Source organism: Serinus canaria, chromosome 9, assembly GCF_022539315.1.
Source record: "Serinus canaria isolate serCan28SL12 chromosome 9, serCan2020, whole genome shotgun sequence".
NCBI classification, from domain to species: domain Eukaryota; kingdom Metazoa; phylum Chordata; class Aves; order Passeriformes; family Fringillidae; genus Serinus; species Serinus canaria.
Window position 1 is genome coordinate 13,885,718 of NC_066323.1, and position 24,404 is coordinate 13,910,121.

Genomic DNA, 24,404 nt, shown 5'->3' on the forward strand with positions numbered 1-24,404 from the left:
TCCTGTGACTTTGAAAGTATCTCCAGGATACCTTAAATAGAACAAAAATAGCTCAAAGAGAAAGTTGACTTTAAGACATTCTTCAGAGGTCATTTCCATAGTGTCAAAAAAAAAATTCAGGGATGCTGCCAAGAAATAACATCCTTTGGAAGAACAGCATTATAGCTACCTTTCCAGTAGGGATACTTCTGTGAAGTGATGATATCTCCTTGAAAATGTCTACTTTCTTGTCACCATTCCCACAAAGCAACAAAATGGAAACACTTCTCCTAGAAGAAAAAGAAATAGTCTAAGTACTTTAAAGATTACATTTTTGTTTCACAGTTCTTCTGTTTAGAAGAATACACATAGGTCCTCACAAGGACTATGATATGTTTGATCTAAGAATTGACTATTTAGTGACAGAGTTCCTATAATAGTCAAAAGAAACAGATTATCATTTAAGTCAGACTTTACTGAAATAGAGTCACAGACATCAAAGCTTTGTTCCCAGGTTCAGCTGTTACTGACTGAATGAAGACATACCCTGTTGGCCACAGTGCTGGAAGTGGATTCCTTTTGTAATTTATGGACAGAGGAGTTTAAGATCAAACTGTGGTCCAAGTTAATGGCAAAACTCCCACTGACTTCAATTAGAAGAGAATTTGGCTCACAGTCTCATTACTGAGCATAACAATTAAAAGAAGCCTTTACAAGCTGTATTGCTGTGTAAAAGGGCATGAACCATGTAGCAGATTTCATTGAACCCACAGCCAATAGTCATTGCTATAGCAACTGAGGTTCTAACAAAGGTAGTCACTGTCTCTGTAATCATCAGGTGTCTCTATAGCAACTAGAGTTTCCAGAGAACAAGAGAAAAATATTTGAAAACTGTCAGTTGCAAGAAAAGAGGTTTGTGAATTGGGAGGTTGGAAGCAAGAGCAACGTAAGGGTAAAACATGGCTCGGAGTAAAGAGAAATGATTGTCCCAAACATACACAGGGAATGGCAAAGGAAGAGAGAGCACAGGCCAGAGGCTCAACTGGATATGAGAGAGAGCCTTCCCTTGGGTAAGGAAAGCAATGTGGCACTTCAAAGAGATATTCCCAGGTCTAAAATAGTTATGTTTCAGACACAGTTCTCTTAAAGAAAAACTGGTTACTACAAAAGAGTGCAGGACCAGACTTTGTCTGCAATAGGAGTTACAGTTCACCAGGATTTTCAAAAGCTCCTGCCTGCTTTTCTTGTACCCACATTCCTTTACAAACATAGCCCTGTTTGCCTTCAAAATGGAAGAACACAATCTGTTCTCTTGAAACGTGGCTGCAGATAGCACAATACAATTACATAGAAACGATGATAACTGTTCCTAATGTTACTTATTTACAAGTTTTTGAACAGTGTTGAAATGAAAAAAGAAACAGCTGCTGTTTGGATACTGATAGAGATGAAAACAGCAGTGTTAATTACAGGTCTATTTCTGTACCATACACTTTTAGGCTCTGAGGTAGGCAGCAGGGTTACCTGCACATAAGAAAGGCCAACATATGTAAACCTAAGTCCCCACAAAAAATAGTTTAGTGATATTGGCAGAACCTATAAAATAATAACTTTAGACTAATCTGATTCCTACTGCTCTAATGGAAATAAGAACCAGGGCAAGATGTTTAGTTTAATTAGGAATTATTCTAAATATTCATGTTCACAAACTAAAAGCAATTCAGTAGGATCAGCACGCTTCCTCTGAAAATAAAGTCCCAAAAGTAATTAGGAATTCCAAATGGGATCCAATCCAGTGCACTGATTCAGTGCAACGCTTTGTTTAAATAACCAAAACCTATCTTTAACCTGGAGGACTGATAAAAGACCGAGCAGAGCTCCAGTTAGATTTCCATTTCACGTGTATCGAGAGCCCTCTAGTGGGATGTGCTTTCAGATTCCACTCGTGCAAAAGAGCCGCCCTTGTCATGCAAGGCAGTTCGATCCGGTGTGTGTTCCTGCATTCCTGGCTAGCATTTGGTTACAACGCAATGCAATACAATTTGTATCTGAAACAGAAGGCACCAAATGACACACTGATGAACAATGAACTGAGTAAAACAAAAAGCACTGTACCAACATATTTTTTCAGGCAGCCTTTGGGGGTTTGGGGGGGTTGAGTTTGGTGGGGGTTTTGTTGGGAGGTTTTTTAAGCCTTAAATGGCAATGACAGTCAGGATGTTTGATGCTGTGGTGTGGCCATCCTGAATTCAGCAGCTTTTCAGTAGTTGCTGTTTATTCAACACAATTGAATCAGTGATGTGGGATCACCATCCATATGGAAGTGTGGGTATTAATATCAACAGCCCAGGAGAGCTTGATCTCCATGAGAGCTGCTTCAAACCACAAGGACCTCCCAACAGGCAGAAAGTCAAGCAAACCTGGCAGAAGTTCCTGGATGAAGGAACACCTGGCTGAGCTCAAACAGGAAAAGGAAGTAGAGAAATGGAAGCAGAAACAGGTAACCTAGGAGGAATACAGAGAGCCTGCCTGAGCACACAGAGCTGTAAGGCAGCAGGGATAGGAGCAAAAGGGCAGCAGAAGTGACTCCTGCAAGTGTACACCCAGGCTCAGGGGGGCAGAGAAACTGCTGACAAAGGACACAGAAAAGACAAAGGAATTCCATGACCTTTTTGCCCCAGTTTTTGGCACACACATTCCAGCTTGTAGCATAGTCTGTGACTGATGGATTGCCTGCTTTTATAGGAAACTAAACTTAAACCAGCATATATGCACAGGTCCACAGTTCTAAGAGTTGAACGTGAGTCAGCTCCCCAAAGTAGTCTACCTCCAGGAAACTGTAATTTAGACAATAGATAAAGTGATACAAATTATCTAGATAGTTTTTTGCTTATTAAAAAAAATAATACCACAGGGCAGCAGTTCAAGCTGAAAATATGCATAAAATTCACAGAAGTAAACTTGGAAATACTTCCTTCATAATCCTGACATTCAATTGTGTGGATTAATTTAAACTGCATAAACATGTAATATCAGTTTTCCTCAGTTTTCTAAGTCATTTAGTTCTGAACCTGTTGGCTGAAACTGTATAAACTGGAACAGATTAACTCTATTGTAACAACTCATAGAACCAAAGTGCTTCCTGTCTTTTGAAGCTTTTATTTCTTCAGACATGCTGGCATTTCTGTCTTAGTGAGAAAAGCACACATGAGCATTTCAGGTCTGTCTGAACCAAATTTGGTCTCTGAAGGCAGATTCCAGCATGATGAGCTGATTGTTACATCACAGAGTGCATCAAATTTACTCATGCTCTAAGGGGAGAAAAGATTTTCCTGTGTTCATACAATGCCTTCATACAATGGACAGTGACATATGAACAGAAGGATCACAATTCTTTGGAGATTAAAAGTCCAGTTCCACTCAATTCAATGCATATTCATCATAATTACTACAGTATTTTACTAAGTCAGTAAAACAGGCTCTGAACCAAGGAGGGGAAAAAAACCAACAGAGACTTTACCTTCTGGATAGAAAGCTGTAGTCCAGTAAGCAGAAATTATTCCTAAAGCTATTTTTCAGCTAAGTGTAATAGCTGTAACATAAACATACATAGATAATGTGGATTTATTTCTGTCTTTAGAGGCTCTGTGACCCATGTAGATTGAATACCACCAATATCAAATAAGAAAAACCAGAGTCTGACCTCAGAAAAAAAGACAACAAGATCAATGGCAACCAGCAAATAAAGTGGTTTCATAGGAGGACTATTCAGTAGAAGAAGAGATTTAAAAATGCACAGAGGCCTGGCAGTTATAAATGATGCTTAGCCCACCACTGTGGGCTTAGTGGCCTTAAGTGGCCTTAGCCCAGAGCATTTCCTGGGCAGTTGTGTATCAGAGCAGGAGCCAGCAAGGCAGATCTTCTTGGCTGGAATGGATTAGAGAAGGATAACCACTTGTGATCCCACTAATCCTGTTCCAGTCTGTCTGGGGATTTCAGGCAAGCAAGCTGTGACAGAACACTTTTTATCTGTGTACTCACAAAGTGATTGATTTCTCAGTTTAAGAGTTGGTTTGGCTTGGTCTTTTAATTATATATACAGGTGTGCACTTGTTTTCAATGTTGCTTTTACTCTTGTCTATATTTTTCCTATGCTGACAGAACTGCCAGTGGTGCTAAAGCAAGCTATCTTTGCTTGGAATTCCCACTAACTATAATTTATTACCATTTTTACATATTTCTGACTTTATATCTTCCAAGGTGAGAACCCCTCTACTGATTTACAAGAATCCTCTTGCTTTCTATTCCATCTTGATAGTTTCTATTACAGCAGACTTCTGCATCTGCCAAGCTAAAGATTACTGTTCTGTGAAATCCACAAAGTTGATAAGGTGGACACAGAAAATTGGACTACAACCTCTTGTCCATTAAAATTACATGCCAGAGGAGATGAAGCAAATACTATTTGTAGTAAGAACACAGTATTATGATAATTACATGACATACTGCCTTCCACAAAATCTTGTTTTTCTCTTTCACCTGTTAAGTAATATTGAAAATATCTTCCCCATGAAAACTTTCTTTATTCACTTGATAGCCTGTTTTAAAGCCAAAATGTACCTTTCAATTTTATGAAATTCCCTTCCTTCTTAATTTATCATCTGTTATCAATATTGGAAATAGGATGCAGCTGTTGCAACAGACTGTTTTCCTAATTAACCTGCAAACCAACCAAAACTTGGAGAGAAGTTATTCCATTTTTAGGAAGGGAAATGGCTGCAGGGCCTCAAAATCCCTAAAAGTAGGTTTATCTGAAATAACATGGAAAGACCTGAGCACAAAAAAAAAAAAAAAAAAAAAAAAAAAAAAAAAAAAAAAATTTAACTGGTCACATTGCCAGCAGTTTTTCAAGTGAGACCTTACTGGAAACCCAGATAAAGGTTTTCTGAGTCCATACTGGTTTTCTGTGTGTTTTCCATGGCTAGCTCTCTTTTCTCAGTAGAGCTGCTCCTAATCTACTCAGACTCATCATTCTTTACAAAACTGTACATAACAAAAATTTGCTAAAGAAACACTGAAGGGGTGATTTGGCTTAATTGAGCTCAAGAGGTTTCTGGCTCTGTGTACCTCTGATAAAATCACATGGCATACAGAGACCAGTACAGCCATACCAGTCAGGACAGGGTCTAACAAAACTAACAGGATTGAAACATTTCAGACAGGCTCTTCTGTGACCCACAGCTTCCACATTAGCTCTTCTCCAGGTACGACTCTGAACATTTGAGGCATCCCTCTAAAGAGCCTAGAGGTACCAAATGACACCAGATTATTGAAAGCAAAAAGCATTCTTAAGGTCCTGCACTACTTCATGCCAATGTATTTCCCCCAACAAAGCATGTATCAAATTATCACTTACACACATCTGGCAACAGTTATTCTGCCTTAATCCTCACATCCTGGGCATATTTCAGATAGTGCATAGTAATGATAAATACCATGGCTGAGAATGCAAAGAAGAAGAACAGTTTTAAGATGCCAATTCTGGATTCCTCAGAAGCTGCAACTATGATGAGTGGCTGGGTCTGGAAAGCTGATCTGAAACTGTCCCACACCTCTGAGAGGAAAGCAACACCTGAAACTCCAGTCCTATAACATGGTGAGTGCTGGTTCAAACCAGACCTTCCCAAAATTATAGAAGGAGCTTTGGCAGAATTTAAGCCCCAAGTCCAACACCTGCAAGCCTGATACAAAACTTGAAATTCTGTTTTCATTTAAGCTCTGATCTGGTACAAATTGCTGTAATGTGTGATTGCTTCACAAACACCTATCACATTATCTTGTGAGATAGAGCAGAATCACAACCCTATTTTGCAAAAGAGAAAAGGCAGCTTTGGAAATTGACACTTATGTGTTTCAAATATTTCATACCACACCTGCTCTAGCAGTAAGACTAAGGAACTCCTTGTTATTTAGTGAAAAATATGAGTTCAGGTAAATTAATATAAGAACCTGAGCCTGGTCTCCCAAATCTGAAGTGAATAGTCCAATCAATGAGATTTTCAGAATAAAATTACCTTCTTTCACTGTTTTGGGCTGCTTCTCCATTGATTTTATTACAAGAGCCTGCAAATTACTTATTTCTCAGGGTGGAAAAGAACTGGCTTTCATAATAAACAAATCTTGGGGGTTTATTGCAAAAGAATCTGAATGTGATTCTTTTAAATTGATTTTTTTTTTTGCTTGCTTTTGATACTTCCACATTGGAGATGGATGATCAAACCCACAAAATTGAGGTCACTGTCATTTCCAAATTGTGACTATGAAAATCATATCAAGCCTTTATTTTTTTTTCTCCTCTATGAAAGTTATAAGCCTTGGCTATTGACTAACATTCTATTAGGTGTATATGAAATTGCTACACCCAATTCCCTTACCTTATTTTTTAATTCAAAATACAGTATTGAATAATTCTCAAAAAATACCAGTCAGCATGGTTACACTTGCTTAAAATTGAGTAGCAGTTCATTAGTTTGGGAGGTGTCATCTGGTTTCTGCCAGCTTTGCATCTCACAGAGGGTCCCTTGAAAATTAGTTGAGAAATACAGTTTTGACTTAACCCTGATCATGTTTGCAAGTTGTAAGGTAAACCTACAAAAAAGAGAGAAAAGGAGGGAAACACAAAGGAGAGAAAATAGTGAAACATGTAGAGAACAAAGTGAAACCACTGACAGAGACTGAAAAAATATCTGGTAAGCAAAGAAAAAGCATTCATTAAAAAAAATTAGGAGGAAAATAATTTTCTTAAAAAATGAAGAAAAAAGGGGAAACCTGTAAAGGGGGTGAAATTTGCTTATGCAGAGGACAGAACTGATTGATTATTGAGAACAAAATATTTAGATTGATTGAAGAAGCAGTGCCTCCCTGGGAACTCTATTATGAGCTACAGCCCCAGTACTACTGAGTATGGACAGCTGGGTATTCCTGGGTTATTCACCTTTGACACCTACCTGACCTGGAATGGATTTTGTACAGATTAGTTAGCTCCAAATGTGTTTTTAAAAAAGTTATGAGAAATTAATATCAAATAATGAGAAAATTATCTTTTATAATGAGCAGTAGAATTGCTGCTTTTTCTGATGAAGATTAGAGCTGGTTTAAAATTCTCTGTATGTAAATGCATTGCAGCCTTGACCATAGACAGAAAAGTCCAGGAGTATTTGCTATACATAGAGTTTGTACTGTTTTTCTGGCATAATGGAATAATGAATTTATTAAATCAAAACATTCAAACAGCAGAAATTATGAAAAATATATTCCACTGCATTTCATTCAGTTCAATAGGGGGGTTTAAGTACTTCTAATTCCAGGTAATTGGTTGGACCCTTGCTTTCAGAGAGATCTGTCTCCTGGCAGGATCAATACAAATGCCTAAATCTTGAAATCCTTATTCCTTGATTTATTTTCTTCTTCTGTCTTTGCACCATAGAAGCAGCACCTTTATTCTATGTCATTTACATTTAAACATGGGGAAATGGGAAAGAGGAAAGGTGCTTAAATGTCCAAAATGCAGTGAAAGTTTTATGCCATTTTTTTCACATAATTTTTTCCATCTTAAATTGTGAAGACAAAATAGGAGTCCTAGGATTCAGACTGGGCTGTAAACTGCAGGAAGAAAACATGATGAACTCATGCTGAGTTTCACAACAGAATTTTAGAAATGGAGAGTCTGAGCCTTGGAAGCAATTTGTGCATCCCCAGCCAGAGCAAGCGCAGTCCAGCCACACAATCGTACCATTAAAAATGAGACAGGGCAGCTTTAAGAGAGAAACAGGAAGCTGTAACTAGAATCCAGCTGAATTCTGAGCTGGGGCACTTTACCATGAGCCTGCAAATGAAACAGATGTGCTTGCTGTGAATTTCTGTAGTGTCTGGAGTTTTTGTACTGAAGGTGACAAAACTTCCTGGGATTTTTTTTTTCTTTCTTCTTTTATTTTTCACAAACTTTCTATAAAGGGAATGAAATGGAGAAGTTGAAGGAATATGTATCAGTGAAAGATGAAGATCACTTTTCTCATCAGGGAGCTGTGGAGCTGCTAATCTTTAACTTTCTACTCATTCTTACAATATTAACAATTTGGTTGTTTAAAAACCATCGATTTCGCTTTCTGCATGAAACTGGAGGAGCTATGCTTTATGGTGAGTATAAATTCAAGTGCCAGCATAACACTGGACTAGTTGCATATTTATGATGAGGCACTTGAGATCAAGTGCTGACAAAGCTCAGAAATGTGCTGAATTAAATGTCATCAGCTCCATAAGTGTGGGGTAAAATAATGATGTGACAGCATCTCTCCTGAAGTAGCCAGAGGCTGCCTTGGTAGGGGAGCAGCTGTGATGAGCTGGTTTTCCCCAGCATGTGCATTCTGCTCCTTGTGCTCAGGCAGCAGAGAGCTGGGGAGTTCACTGTTTACAGAAGCAGCCTGCTTGGGTTGGTCCAACATTCAAAGCTGTTAGTCTAAGGAGCCTTGTGGATACAGACATGTTGTCTGATAAAGTTTAAATGATCTCAAGAGCTTTCTTTGGCTTTGTTCTGTGCCTTTGAAAAGCACACTGAAGAATGTGTCTCAAGTTTGCTCTCAATGTTGTCATTGTAGGGTAACTCTAGCTTGCCTGCCTAGTTCTAATCTGCGATGAACTTTTGCCATGTTGCATTTCACTCTCACACAGAACTTTCTGCCTTGCTCCCCAACTACTCTCTGGTTTAATGGCTCACACTTACCTGTGCAATGACTTCTCTTGGCACTCTCAGTGCTGTTTCACTGAGAGAATCTACTGCCGTGTCTGCTGCCATGAGATACATACAGGAGAGCAAACTGTCAAAATGGAAGATAGAAATCAACAGCTCAGTCACTACCTGAGTGCCAGCCTGCTCTGACACATTCTGTGCACACCACATCCTCTAGCAGTGCAATACCCAAAACTGCTTTTGTGAAGATGGGTGCCTCTACTGCAGTAGCTTCCTACTCACTATTGTGCTGTTTGCCATGTACAGCTGATGGCATTTTCTCAAGATTTAGACAAATGCCAAAACAGAAATGAAATATGGGAGAATACAACAAAACTAAAATTAATTAGAATGGAATTAGAGTTTTAGTCATCATTTGCTTCTGTTTTGCTGCCTGCCCAGAACATACTCTGCACATCACGAGGATAACCTGCTCATATTCTTTGGATTGGTTAAGAGATGAGTGCTCCAGCAGGACAGAGCTTTTGAATTATTAAACCATTCCTCATGATTGTAAATAAACTATCTCTTTAGTTTTGCATTATTTATGGCAGTCTTCAAACAGGAAAAAAGCTTATCAGTAGGATCCAAAAAGCTAACGATGCCCTTCTTATCCTTCAAAGTTTTGGATATGGGTGGAGTTATCTTTAACACCATGGAATGGAAATACTGAAAAGAAAGTGAAATTTCAGAGGTCATAAGAGAGGCTGTCAGATTAGCTGGCAGCAACATTGGGAGAAAATTTTCATTACACCAAGCACTGACAGTGGGACAAGTCCTGGCCTCACTTAATTTCATCTTCCCTTTCCAAACAATTCTAATTTCTACCTTTTCTGCACAAAAAGAGGTCCCAGTCCTCACAGTTTGCTTTGCTCCAGCCCATTGAACTATTTATTAGAGATGTGAATAGCAATACAACAAACTGATAAACTGGCTTCAGGTGACAGGACATGGGCACTCATTGCAGAGTGTGTCCCACGGGATGACAGGTGGGCCCACATTCCTCAAATGTGCCCTCAGGGGAGCAGCAGTGGAAAGGACAGGGAAGGCAGAGTATGAGGGGAAAAAAAACAAACATAGAAAGACAAAACCAGGAAGTTTTACAGTTACTACAAAATGCTGAACAGCCACAAACTGAACACAGCCTGATAGAAAGTGCTATTTAAAGTAGAGAACAAATGAAAGGGGGGGGGGTTGCCTTTTATTTATAGGTTTGGTAGCAGAATTGTTTTCGGCTGGATAGTTCCAGCAAGAAAAAAACCCCAACCATACCATCTATTTAGAAACTTAAATAACTGAGGTGCATTTTTTTTTACCAAAGCAATAAAGCAACAATAACTATAGCTCTATTTAATTAAAATCTTTCTACAAAGTAAAAAAAAAAAAAAAAAGAATTCTGAATAATACAGAATTCTTAGAATTCATTCACAAGAATTAATTCAACATTATTTCACAAAGTGTGTATATGTATGTGTATATATATAGCAAGGCATTTAGCTTGAAAGTATTTAAAGACTCAAATTGTCTTGTTTGTTTTGAGACCAAACTGAAAAATCACTCACAAACAACAAGAAGAATTCAGACTTACCTGTTCATTCATTCATTCATTCTTGGTTTTCCCGAGTCTCAGAGAGCAAGTTTCTCTTCACATCCCCCACGTGAGATGTAAGTCAGAGCCCAGAGCTGTGCAGTGACAAACAGTGCAGGTATCCAAACCGCTCATTGTGCCCAGAGCTCAGGTGTCAGGCTCACACAGAGGTACCACCACAGCTCTGAGTTAGAGGCTAAAACACTCTGGCAAGGAGGCAGCCAGAATTGAACTTCAACAACAAAAAGCCCAAACCAGCAGCAAGCCAAGCTGTGCCTTTTATATGGGAGGTTAATTGCCAAATTTAAATGGAAATTGTTCTCAGCTTGAGTAATTGTCACCCCTAGGGAGTGGGTGGTACCCCCTAGGTGAAGGTGGGGCTGGTTGCAGTGGACCAGCCTTCAGTGCTGTGCTCCATGGCTTTAGTTGATGAGACTGGAAGGAAAACAAAAAGGACAGAAGAGCCATCGTGGTGCTCACATGAAATGGCTTTGGATTGCTGTGGGTAGAGGTGTTTCACCAGGTCTGGAGGGGACAGGTGTGCAGAGGGAAAGCTGACTCACAGAAACCCTCTGCAGCCCCTTCTGAGCATCCCATTCAGTTTGGAAGTGAGGCACAATCAGTTCTGGATCCAGCTCTGGTGGAGGTGTCTAATGATGAGCACTCATTCTTATACCTTCCAAATCCAGTAAGCCTCTTGGGTGAAATAACTCCATTTGCCTTCTGATGGTGTCTTCTGAGTATCCCTATACCTCACAGACAGAAGTGGATGGAACAGGTGCCAGAAAGGGAAATCTCTGAACCTCCATAAACAGAGTCTTTCATTGTCTTCCTGATTACAACATGCACATGAAGAAAGGTTGTTGGGACTCAGAAGAGACATAGGAAAATCACAATTAAGGCAGAAAATGAAATTTTGTAGAGAGGAACATCATTCTTGAGACAAAGAAATTTGAAAGAAAACCTTAAATATTTGGAAAAATCAAGTAATGACTAAAACTGCCTCCCTGAGTGTTATTACAACAGAAAGCATTTAACAGCTGACTAGATTAAATCCTGGGGAAAGAACAGTCCTGCATAGCTCAGGAGTTTGACACAGTGAATAAAAAATCCCTCCAATGGTCAGATCTGTACTTAATTCTTTTATCCTGCTTCCACTGAAGAACCTGGAGAACCTGCATTGCCTTCAGTTGAAACATGACTGAGCTGTAGTTAGCGTGAGATTTTGCTGCAAGATCCCACTTCAAAGGACAGCTGAGACTTTTTTAAAGAAATCTAGAACATTAGCAACAGCCTTTTCTCTTTCAATGCTGCATTGTGTTTAAAACACTTTTTGAATGGTATTTTTCTGCCAGTGTCCTTGCACAGGCCTTGGTGAATGTTTACAAAATATTTTTGTTACCTGAGCAGGTTAAGTAATACCTGGTAATGGAAGTAGTAGTTTAAAACATTGAGTCATAAGGACAAAAATGCTAAAGGAAAACCTACACATTTTCTGCTCCAGAGAATGAAAAATATCAAGTCTATCAAATTAAGCTGAATTTTTAACATATTTGAAATTGAATTTAAAAATTAATTATGTGATTCTTCTGGAGGAAGTCTAATAAAAATAAGCTGAAAACCCTGACAGTTTTAACTAATGAATGGTTTCCTGGTTTCTGACTCATGATTTTGGACATCTGGGCTGAGCACTGTGGAAGTCATATTTCATAGTGGCACAAGCAGAGCTTGCTTCCCTCTACATACACACACACATACCTTCCCCTAACATTTTCAGGAATTCTGTCTTTTACTGCAGCTAGATTTATTATCTGATTTATTGCATGAATGCTGTGGAACTTAAGAGAGAGGTCTTGGGATTTTCTACAGCTTACTGAAATCCTCTATCACTTACAGAAAGCAACCACACTAAACAACAGATTCTAAACAAACGCAAATGCCTGCACACACTAAAACAGACACAGCTGTTACTCAGCATCCCTCCAAGAAGCTACAAACCTGACTTACAGCTATGCCAGGAATCTGCAGTTCCAAGAGTCTCTGTTAGGAGGAGATGTGACAATAACAAGGATTCTCAAGGTCCTTGTGATCACTTGTGTCCCCTTCTGATGATGGGATCAAACTGAAACTGTAACATCATATTTTGCAGATGCTTCTCTGATATTTCATTTAATTTAATTTCTTTCTTGTCTTTAAATAGTAAGGATATCTTTCTAGATGTTTAGGTGTCTTCCATCAGTATTTCATCTGAGCATTCTTAACATTTTATGATTGCATTAATAATTAGTAACTGTAAAGCTGTCCATTCTACACATGGGACTGAAAGTATATTTGACATAAAAGAAGTATGGAAATTAAATTTGAAACCAAATTGAAGTCTCTGAGGGTGGAAATAATCTCAGTAATGTTATCTAGCTAAATATTACCTCTCCTAAATTAAAAATGCAGCCTCCCAGTAGTGCCAACAGAAAGAGCCACACTGTCCAGAAGATGGCTGCAGAAATACATTTTCCTTTCTGTTAAATGTAAAGGGAAACAAAATATCTGTAAGAGCCCTAAATTGTAGATAGTCTTAGTATTCCTTCCCTTCTTCCTGACTTGATTTTTCTATGTTCATGCAGTATCAAAAATGCAATCTTCTACAGAAAGGAGAATGTGCCTGAGGATGTGTGAGAGTTTTGTCCCCACAAATGAAGTGTGTAAAATACCCAAGAGCACAGCTGATGTTTATATGCTCAGTTCAGCACATGAGTTGTGCAGACATCTCCCTGCTCTAAATAACTATTGAAAATGCAGGGGATGAGAAACTCAGTTAATTATTATGCCAGCAACTGGATCACAAAAATAGGAGCATAACTGTGCATATGTCAAACCAACACCTGCATTCCAATGAAATGACCATTTTGGAAGAATATTTTGTGGTCATCCATGAGGTGTTGAGAGAGGTTCTATAAAAGTAAAACACTAAGAAGGTATCCTAGTTTTGGCAGAGCTAATTTTTCTCTAAATGTGTGGCATCAAATACTTAAAAGTACTTGAATATCTTTCATTTTTCTTTTTTTCTTTACTCTCCAGGCCTTGTAATGGGATTAATTATACGATATGTGACAAAATCACCAGATGCTGAAAGTGGCACTGTTTATGAATGTGAAAAACTGAAATCTGGGCCATCCACTCTGCTCATTAATATAACTAACCAGGTCTATGAATATCAATACAAAAGAGAGATCAGCCACCACAATGTCAATGGTCACCAGGGCAATACAATGCTTCAAAAGGTAAAAGCTATGTTATTTTATCTTATTTTTGCTCTAAACTCTGTAAGATATTTATTTTATTTTCATGCTTGAGAGAGGAAAAAAAGCTTCAAGTTCAAATGAGACAGAGAGAGAGAGTCTGTTCTGAATTTAGGGTGGGGAAGAAGAACAGTAAAGGAAAGGAAGTGTGGTAAAGCCCTGACCATCATTTAGCTCCAAGCTGACTGTGCACTCACAGAATGGTTTCCTGAGCTGTTTCAAACGACTGTCCCAGCTCCTGCAGACACTGAGTTCATTGCAGTCACAGCTGTTAACTTGGATTCATTGCCACTAAACCTTTGCAAACCCCACTGATGTCTTTATTTTGCCTCTGCCTTCAAAGTGACTGCTCTGGCAGGATAAAGTAAGAGGAGGTTACCTCCTGTGGATAGCACAGGAAACTGCAAACTCTAAACATTTTTCAAAATACAAACTTGTAACTATGTACTCAATGGACACTTAAATTCATCACAGCATGCTCATACATTCTTCCACTCCTGCAGTGGTCCTCAGCAGGGAGACAGCACTGGGGCAATTCAGGCTGGATGCAAAAAGGGAAGTGTAGGAGAAAGTTTGCAGTCTTTCACAATCCCATGGCCTTTTTTTTTTTCCTGTATATAAAAAAAATATATTAATTTTTTAGTATAGTCTTTTCCTGGCCACATAATATTTGCTTCTTATAATGTTCATATTTTTTTAAATGGCAGCCATTTGAAGAACACTGAAGTGCAGAAGCACTTTTTAAAACCTGGATTTTGTGCTCAAAAACATTGTATATTCAAAGGAAGCTCCTAAGCCCCTACCAGTGGCTTTTTACAACAGTGCAATGTATTGTTTTGCTTTTTTTCAGGTATTATTGTTTGGCCAGCACAGAATGCATGATCCTGTGCATTACACAGTTATCACTGGGAAAACTTTTAAGTTATGCTTAGAATGTACTCTGCAGAGCTCAGCAGAATTAGCATTTAACCATCTGCTCAAATTTCTTGCTGATGCAGCACCATTGTGTGCCTGTCTGCTGTTACTGCCAGACTTGCCCTTCTCAGAAAGAACCAGACTGTCAAGGACCATTAGAGTTGTGGTGGGTGGAGACATGAAAATACTGTGGCAGTCAGACTCATCAAGTTTTGCTGAATCTCCATTCTTTTTCCTGCTAGTTGGTTGCAGTTGCAGCTTTGTCTTAGCCAAAGTGTGTGTTTCACTTCCAGGCCACGTGTACTAATCCATTACATTTGATCCTCTTCATCAGACCTGGCTCTGGAGCTCACTCAGGAGAGGAGGAGCAATGACTTGATCAGAAATTCCTCTTGCCCTTGCAGGGAACTGCCCAATCTTGTTTCTATAGTCTCACTTTGCTGGAAGGCTCTTGCAGGTCTCAACTGTAAATTGTAGTTCCTCTAAATTATTGCAGAGACCTCAGTCTGCCTGGATTTTCACTTGTTTTTCCTTTGAAATTACCTGGCAGATGCCCTCTTGAAAAGAAAATAAATAAAAAGGAAAGGGGGATGAATTCAGCTGTATTTAGGAGACAATAACAATGCCTGGCAGCCTTCCTGACTGGCAAAAGCACTAATGTAGAAAACAGAAAGCATGATCACACCATGCTCTGGGTTTTGTACAACTGTAATTCCCTTTTGACTGCACGAAAAGTGTTTACTTAGTGCCTTTTATCAGAGAGAATAGATTGTGCCATGACTTACAAACATGTATTCTTCAGAACATGATTTTGAATAATAAAACATGCAGTCAGGATTTCTGATGGCCACAGAAAAGATATTTTAACATATCTGCTGAAATAATTCCAAAATTACCATTTAAGAGTGCTAGTTCATAAATTAAGAAAATCATTTTTTCATCAGGTTTGCACTGATGGTGCCAGCACAGCTAATGTTGCTGGCAGGTTATTTAGCTAGATTTTTTAGCTTTATAATTCAAAGTGAGCAGGATGGAAAAAAGTCTCAACTCTCACTTCCTGTTTATTGAATCAAGCAAGAAGGCAGAAGTAATTTTGTAAGCTGGTCTTACTCTTTTGAAGGAAAATAATTAATAATACCATAGCCTTAAAATATCACTTCATCTGAACAAGAGAGCTGCAAGCCTTTGCACTAATTACCTCCTGTCTCTTAAAAGTATTGGTGTAATATAGCCCACTGACAGAACACTAAGCAGTACACAGGCTTATTTAAGTTGGTTTTTTTTTTTTTCTCCAGCAATGCTGTAATTTTAAAGAGAATTCTGTTCTATTGTATTGCATTGCAATGGCTGAGCAATGTCCTTGGTCTTTCTCTGTGCCAGAAGTTGAAGGCCAATATGATCAGTGCACTTCCTCATTCTAGCATTACTTTAAAACTTTTAATGGCTATTTTATAAATCATTTCCTTCAAAGGAAATGTTACATTGGTTTTGGTGATATAGGTCTTTTATCACCTTTCTGTACATGGGGAATTGAGGCACAACACTGCTGATGTGTCTTTCCTGGAAGTGAGCAGGAGATCATGTCTGAACCAGGAGTTACATCATGGGACTGTCAAGCTGGATGTCTGGTAGGGCAGCTGCTGTCACAGGTAAAGCTGCTTTTATGTGTTCCCTGTAATGTTGCACATGACTGATTTCCTTTTTGAAAGAATATTTTTCAAGTAGTATTCTGCATCTGTAAGCTGTAAGGAACTACACATTTATACTTGCAAAAAACCAACTCAGAATAATCCCACAAACAATGGAGGTGAGCCTGAGATCAGTCCTGATGAGCAGATACAATTATAAAACTATCATATCAAATTAAATGCTACTTTATTTGTCCTTACCCTCTCCTTTGTCCTTCCTAGCAGATGACCTTTGATCCTTCCATCTTCTTCAACATTTTGCTGCCACCCATAATATTTCATGCTGGATACAGTTTGAAGAAGGTACGTGTCTTTTCTTTTTGAGACAGAAGGGTCTGAGTGTGGTTGCTGCTCTGTAGACTCAACAGGCCAGTGACAGAGGACAGTCAGCTCACAATTTCATTGCCAATTTAATCCACTGCCTGGCAGGAATGGATTAAAATGAATGATTCATGGCCCTCATTCTGCTCTCTTTCTGTCCCTGGGCAAAGATCTGGCTGAGCAGTTTACAGCACTTAGGTCTCCCTGTTTTGAGAAGAGACCACTTTGAGTACTGCAAACTGCAGGCAGGAACAGCCTGTGTTTCATATCCTGCCTGATCAGGACTTTGTTCAAGAGATGGGGTCATGATACCACTGGCCATCAGGTACTTCCAATCTGCCATGATCCTGAAACATTTGGCCGGATACATAAAAAAGAGGGAATTTTGATGGCATTCCACCCAGGGGAAAAAATTAAATGCCTCTAAGTTGTAATTTCCAAATAACTGAGGTAGCCAATATTGCTCCATTTTCTACATGAGAAATGTGTTGTAACAAATGGCAACACTTCTAGATGTGTTTCTACTTGGTCTGAATGCTTTTTCTAATTACTATATAACAAAGGACTTCCCTTCAAACTTTCCTCCCCAGAGACATTTTTTCCGTAACTTAGGATCAATTTTAACCTACGCCTTTTTGGGAACTGCCATCTCCTGCATTGTCATAGGGTAAGTGAGCCTTCTGCTATTATCACATGTTTGGTATTTCTTTCAATTAAAAACTAAACTGTAAAAAGAATTGCAGACCCTGCATGGTCCATATACTTAGCAACTGGTGTAGCAGATAAAGTAATTCCTTCTCAAAGAGTGCTGAGATGGAAAAGGTATAAAGCCCTTACTGGCTTTATTATTATGTGATGGAAGTTTCTCCTTTAATGTCATTTTAATAATAGTAAAATACATGAATGACCTATAACTTTGAGTTCAATGATTTTAAAACCATTCTTTTATGGGTATGTCATCACATCTATCTTGATATCCTAGATTTCTAATCATCAAGCTTAGTAAGCATCATGCACCAGAGGCATTGTGGTATTAAATGTGCTGTAAGCCATGGTTGCTCCAAGTGCCAGGAAAATTTAGATTCTCCAATCAAAGTATGATCATCTTCTGTGCTGTAATACAGAGGAGTGTAAACTCTCAATGTGGCTATCTCCCCTTCATGTAAAGAAAAACCACTGAACATCTTTGGGCTCAGGAAAAAGGATGCCTTCCATTTCAGACCCAGAGGCATTGTGCCATGTGTCCCATTTATTGGGGAGGAAAAGCTTAATCTCACTTTTCTTTCTGAAATTTTGCTTTACTCAAGAAATTTGCTTTCCTCATCACTTCTTGAAGTTCACAGCTTGGACAGCTCAACACTCATATTTTTCCCCTGCCTTTATTTGCATTATACCTGTGACCCTTGCTCTTTTTTCTTTTCATACCCATCTATGGAAGAGAGCACCCCTAAGATTGAAATTATAAATTCAGTAAAAAATCTACATCCAAACAACATTTTGAGCTAAATAGTAGCACATTTCTGAGGTAACAATGGCTCTGGATCTCAGCAGGACTCTTCCTGTGCTTCCACTCTCTTGTCTCAGCTATTGAACATAAACCAAAGCCAGCAGATGTGTGAGACTGTAGGAAAGCATCAGGGTTGTCCAGCCCAGTAATGCCTTTAAATATGCATTTGGTTTATGACTCTGACATTGCCCCTTGTAAATGGAAAAGGCCAGAGAAGCTTTGATAAGTTTGTTAAAATATACATAATATATTGAATTTAGCCTTTATTCCCAATACTTTAATTCCTGTATGTAAATTTTAGTAAAATATGCTATTTTATCTGAAACAGAATAAATGCAGATAGAATCTACTACACAAAGTTCCTACTAGGAAAAATTGCTACTAACAATTCAAAGTTCAAGCCCAAAGTCAGGGATAAAGATCCTAAGGAAGCCTTAGAGTAGACAGGGGTAAGCACTGGGCCTTGCACTGTGTTCTTGTGCAAACCCACAGCCCCCACTGGAACCACTGCAGAGAAGGCAGAAATATATTCAGAGCAGGGCTTGTGTGAATGTGAGGCATGTTTGCATAATGTCAGGATAAGGAGGAGATAATGACTGCATGAAGAAGATGACATGAAAACTGTACTGAAGGGAATGAAAAGTAAGCCGTAAAAGAAAAAAATATGTCCTAAGAGAGAAAGGGTGAAGAATTAGTTGCTGGTACAAAAAAAAAAGGACAGAGCCCTGAGGTACTTCTAGGTTTCATTGCTGTAGACAAGTATTTTGTGCACAGGTATTTTTAAACTATTAAACTTGTGCTTTCTTCCCATTATATGAGCAGAGCACACACACAGGCAGTACCTCAAGATCCCCAGGCTCAAGCTCTGCATGTCTGCAGCCTCTCACTGGAGCTCTGCTCCTGCTGCCTGAACTACAGAGCTCTGTGCAAACCCCTCTGGGGCTCCCTGAAGTGGCAGGGCACAGCCTGTAACAAAGAAGGACCAGACCTCTCTTTGTCAACCAGAAACAGCTGGGAAATATCATTAATAAAGGACAGAAACATCATTTGGATTTGCTGCAAACTCTTGGAGTGCTAAAACGTTGCCATGGAACACAGGGATACAATGGTGCCTGTCTGCTCTTTGTGAGTCTTTGCTTTTGTGTGAAAGGCCTCAAGAAAGAGGAGCTGTGTGGAATTGCAGTGAAAAGGCTATAATCAGATATTCCCACTGAGGGTGGGGGAAGGAGGAGTAAGAGAGATTGATTTTTTTTTTTAGATTGTGCCAAAACCTACTTGCTTTCAGCTAAGTACTGCTCTAAGGAAGGCCTGCCCATATTTGCTGTAAGACTGTCCCCAGCCACTTGATACACATGAAACATATAAAGCTTTCCCATCAAAGTGCATAAATTATGCCCTTCACACCAAATCTGACTAGCAAGGATCCATGCAGAATGATCCCATGAGGGAAAGGGGAACTTCCCCCTCTCCAAGCTCTATTTTAGCTGCAGAATTGCTGAAGTGGTTCCCTTCATGGTGAACAGAGTCTGCTGTCTCTGGGTCTGCATGACATAAGATCATAGAAGATTCTGTCTTTCAATAGATCTTTTCTCTGTCAGTGGTTCCAGCTTCCTATCTTCTGAAGAGCAATGTGGAATAACCACTGAGAGAGCTACTTCTTCCTGAGAAAGACAAGTCTCTCTGAGCTTCAGCCTGACACAGGGCAGGCAGTCTTTTGCTGTAGGGGACTTCTTGAGTTTCATGGACTCAGAGAATAACTTTGGTTGGAAGCAATGTCTGGATGTCTGCAGTCATCCAGAACTCTGAGATATCAGTTCCAGTCCTAAGCACCCTTACTACCAAGTGTCTTTCAAAGTGTTTATCCAGTTGCAATTTCCCTTGCTTCACCTTGTGACTTTTGCCTCCCGTCCTTTCCCTCTGCAGCCTTCAGAAGGGGGCTTCATGCTCTCTGTACCCACCTCAAGACAGCACTTAGCTCCACTCCCACCTACATGAGGGAGCTCAGCTTCTGTCTCTTCTCATATGCCACAGCCCTCAAATTATCTCGGTGGTTCTGTCCCATCTGTCTTCCCTGTACTGGAGTGCAAACTGCCTCTACTCCACATGTCACCTCCAGGTGCCAACAAAAGACTTAATGGCTCCTCTTGGTTTGCTCACTGTGCTTCCATGAACACAATGTGGTTTGCAGTCATAGCTGCTCCTGTGAAGTCCCATTGTGATTTGTGCTCCATTTGATATCGCCCAGGACTCCAGGGGTTTCTGCACATACTTGTGTAGCCAGCCCTGCTCTGCTGCATAGGGTTGCTCTGCTTTTCCATAGGTACCTCACTATTAGCTGTGTTGCTCTGCTTTTCCATTAGGTACCTCACTGGGAGCATGGTAAGCTGAGCACCACTGAGCTGATGCTACCCAGTCAGTGCATGAAAACTGGGCTACTGGAGGATTAAATGAACATCTGCCCCCCTCTTGCCTTTTATTTACTTTTTACATCTTTGCAAGAAGCAGGGAGAAGGACCTAATGCTAATTTCTGCAAGGAATAGTGTTCTCTTCCCTTAGATTCTATTTTTAATAAACTGTGCTGGAGTGCATTTTCCAGAATTGATGTCTGTCATAGATATTTTCTATTTTGATAATGGAAGAGTGCTTAAGTATTTGGAAAAATCTTGACACTGTGATAACAACCTATCAGAGCGACATATTGAGTGGCAGAGGGTGTAGAACCATTTGCATTTTTTCCTCTCCTGAAATCCTTTTGACTTCTTTGCTCAATATTCTCAGTGGCAGCCAGGGCCAAGATGCCTATGCATGTGAGCACTGAGATCATCAAGTTGGTCTTATCTGTGATTTTTTACTTGGTTTCACTTGGCTTCTCTCGAATTGCAATGCCAAAACCCCATTTTCAATATTCAGAATGCAGCACGTTTGCAGTCACTCTCTCATATTTTTCCAGCCCGTCTACTACGTTTGGCAAGGCCTGATTTTTCTGGAATTTAAAGCTCTCTGAGTGTGCAACTCAAATAACAAATGTATTTACAGAAAGCGTAGGCCAAGTTTGATCTATCTTTGTGGCTGCAGTGAGAATTTTGCTTGAATAAAGCAAAGAGAGCTAAGATAATATTGGGGTTTGGATCAGAAAAAGTAGAATAATTGCTGTTTTGAGTGAAGTTATGAAATGAAAATAACTGATAATAGTGGTGTTAGGAAAAATCATTCCAGGATAATCCCCGTTTTAGGAGGAAGGATGCTGGTGTTTTTATTAGCTGCTCAGTTTGCACGACCTTCTCTGGCTGGGGAGACAGGACTTCTTATTTCAGCAGGTGCCACAGGTGGTTAGTTTGGCATTATTCATTCCAGTATGTCTGTGAACACATGGATGCTGGATTTACAGTAACCATGTCAGATCACTTCATGGCAATCAATGCTCAAAATTCAAGTTCTAATTAAAAAACCCTCATAGAATCAAAGTATTTCTTTTGTATATCTGTGTTTAACTGCAGTGACTAACAGTTTGGACAAAGTCTCTCCTGACATTTAAATTCAAATGTGAGGAATAAGTCATCATACTTGATTCTTACAGGCAATCAAGAATCCTTTCCTTTGCCATTCCTCACCATTCTACAAATGAATATTCAAATGCTGTCCACATATGGTTACTAAATGCTGAGACTATAGTAATACAACATAGTAAATATAATTAACATAATAAATATAATTAACATATACCTTTCTAAATTCTCTATTTTAAAATCTGAATCTTAGATGGTTTTTACTTGAAAACCACAGCAATTTTTTTGTCTCTGTACATAGACGTATACATATATAAGTAAAAATTTTTCAAAGAGAGAAAGGAGTATCAAAAATAACAAATATCAATACATATATTTTTGTTGATCATTATTAGATTTTCCATCATAACTTTCTATGAAAGTAGACATTTTCCATTGAAATGTCTGTGATATAAAGATTCCACCATCACATGAAATTTTTTTTCAACACTCTTAACTGTACTGTTACAGCAGTCCCTCTTTTGCCTTCTAAAGGAGGATGGCTTGGGCTAAATTAACAACATTGTTGCTCAAATGCAGCAGTAAAAAGAAATGCTGAACCTTCCTTTCCACAGTTTAGCTGGGTGAGATGCATCCTGACATAACTGTCCAGTCAGAGATTCCCTTCTGTCGCTGTTATACCAGCCCAAACCTTATTTTAAAGGTGAGCAGACACATACCCAAAAGCTTCAGCAGGCAGTAGTTGTGGTTACTGAGCTCTGCAAGACTGGGGATATTTTTTTATTTCCATAAGTACTTTGGGCTAGAGGGGAGTTTAGGGAGGTTATGGGTGTGTTTATTGCTTTCTGCCGGAAGCTTAATGGAATATACAAATGGGGTCTGCTGAGAGGGAGCAGTACTGGCCCTATAATCTGGCTGTTCTTTCTCACTGGAGGGCTATGGATAGACTTTACAGCTTGGAAATGAAACACTTGTACCTATGTGCTCCAGCAGAGCAAAGCCAAATGTTGTTTGGCATGAATTTACTGTGTGGTGCTGTGGGATTCTTCTGGATTTTGGAACTGTTTCTGCAAGGGAAAATGGGGCCAGGTTAAGGGTAACAAAAAACAAAATCTCTGTTACAGAGCTCTACATGAACTAAGTAAATACCTGTACAAGGATTATCTGCTGCTGCACCAGCTAAGCTCTTGCCTCCCAGGTGATAACTTTTGTATTAATTTAGGCTTAATTAATGTAAAAGTAATTTTTTTCCTAATTAAAATACTACTTTGTACTGCACATCATCAAATGATACATAAAAAACCCCCAGGTCCATCTTTCCTCCATATACCACTTGTAAATAGCAAATGCTTAACCCCCCCACAAGCAAGAATAAAAGCTTTCTTTTGGGTACAAACAGAAACTGCTGAGGGGAGGTGTTAAAGGATCTTAATGCTGTAGAAATTAACTGAAGGAGAAAGAGGGAAAAATTATATATAGACCACTTTCCCTCCTCATTGCTAAAAGCCCCTGAACATCAGATGTCTGACTCTAACAATATTTTGAGGCCAGATATTCAGCCTATGAGTGGAAATAAAGACAAAACTAGTAAGAAAACCTCAATTGAATGTAGTGTAACTGTTGTGAGAGTGCAGTGCCTGTGCTGTACCCCTTTTGGAGGTTATGGCTGCTTCCATGGCCCATCTTGGAGTGAATGCAGGCATTTCCTTTCACTCGTGAGACAGTATTGCCCCAGTTTTGCATTGACTTGAGGAAACTCAACAGAGATTATTCAGGTGAAAAATCAAGCTAAGTCTCTCCAGATTTCTCCAAAGGCAGATGAACATGTTGCATGCATATTGCACATGTTAATGTGCAGCTCAGTTGCCCAAAGCAGTAGCTTTGATTCTTTGGTCAGTCCAAAGCTGAGGTAATTCCATTGCAGTCTGTGGAGTTGCCACCTGCAACTCAGAGCTGCAGTTACAAGGGGTTATTGCTGCTTCTCACTTTTGTTCAAAGGTGTCTGGTAAATCCAAAATGGGTTTGTAAAATGTAAATTTAGAGAAGCTTGAAAACACACACCCACTGTGGTACTTGGGTTGGGAAATTCTGCACAGGGACTAGAGAGGGAAAAGGCTTCCTCATAGCCATAACTCAGAGAGTTCTAAAAGTCATAAAGTATTTTACAAAGCACCTCCTATTTGACACTGAAATTATGGATAAAAAGCTGGATTAAATCAAGACACTGATATAAAATAGTTTTTCCCAGACCACTGACACCCACACGGAGTGGAAAGTTCTTCCAAGAGTACTTTGATGCCTTCAAGCATGTGTTGCTGCAAATTCAGCCAGAATTTGTTGCTATTTTGCAATAGGCATCTGACATTGTTTACTGCAGCAGAGCTGATCATGCAAAAAACAGTTTTTCTTCTCATAAACAGATGTGCCAAGCAGCAGGATGTAATTATTTGTATCATCCAGAAGAACCCCTCAGCATACAAAGGAAATAAATGTATGATAGGGAACACCAAAGGTGTGGGGCTGCCGATACAAAAAGAACCTGGAATAGCAGGAGATTAATCTAAAATTAAAAGTATGTTTAATTTGGTATTTGATAGCCAGCAGTTTCTCCAGGAATCCATCAAAGAATTTAAATCATGTACTCTTCTGAAAAGCATGCAAATTACATTTGTTGCAAAACAGGCTAAACACTCAAGTCCAGATACTTCCCAAGAAACCCTATCCTGGAAGAAAAAGTTTGTTTGTGTGGTTTTTGTTTGGTGTTTTGGAGTTTTTTACAAAGTGTCTTCCCAATTGCCTTGAATGTTTTAACTGCAGG

The 24,404-nt window shown here is 39.2% G+C and overlaps 1 protein-coding gene and 1 long non-coding RNA gene across 2 annotated transcripts in view; one reads left to right on the plus strand and one right to left on the minus strand.

The window, feature by feature from the left end:
• Window positions 1-243: 243 nt before the first annotated feature.
• On the minus strand, window positions 244-10,655 carry LOC127059908 (uncharacterized). The gene is made up of 3 exons (XR_007778258.1): window positions 10,353-10,655; window positions 8,759-8,852; window positions 244-269 (listed from the first exon to the last, which is right to left on the minus strand). It is a non-coding gene; the product is annotated as an uncharacterized LOC127059908 (long non-coding RNA).
• SLC9A9 (solute carrier family 9 member A9) overlaps window positions 7,840-24,404 on the plus strand; it is a 172,667-nt gene continuing 156,102 nt past the window's right edge. The window contains exons 1-4 of the mRNA XM_009089176.4: window positions 7,840-8,175; window positions 13,428-13,630; window positions 16,477-16,554; window positions 17,163-17,239. Coding sequence (XP_009087424.2) covers window positions 8,001-8,175; window positions 13,428-13,630; window positions 16,477-16,554; window positions 17,163-17,239 — 533 coding nt within the window. The 5' untranslated portion in view covers window positions 7,840-8,000. The remainder of the gene's footprint in view (window positions 8,176-13,427; window positions 13,631-16,476; window positions 16,555-17,162; window positions 17,240-24,404) is intronic.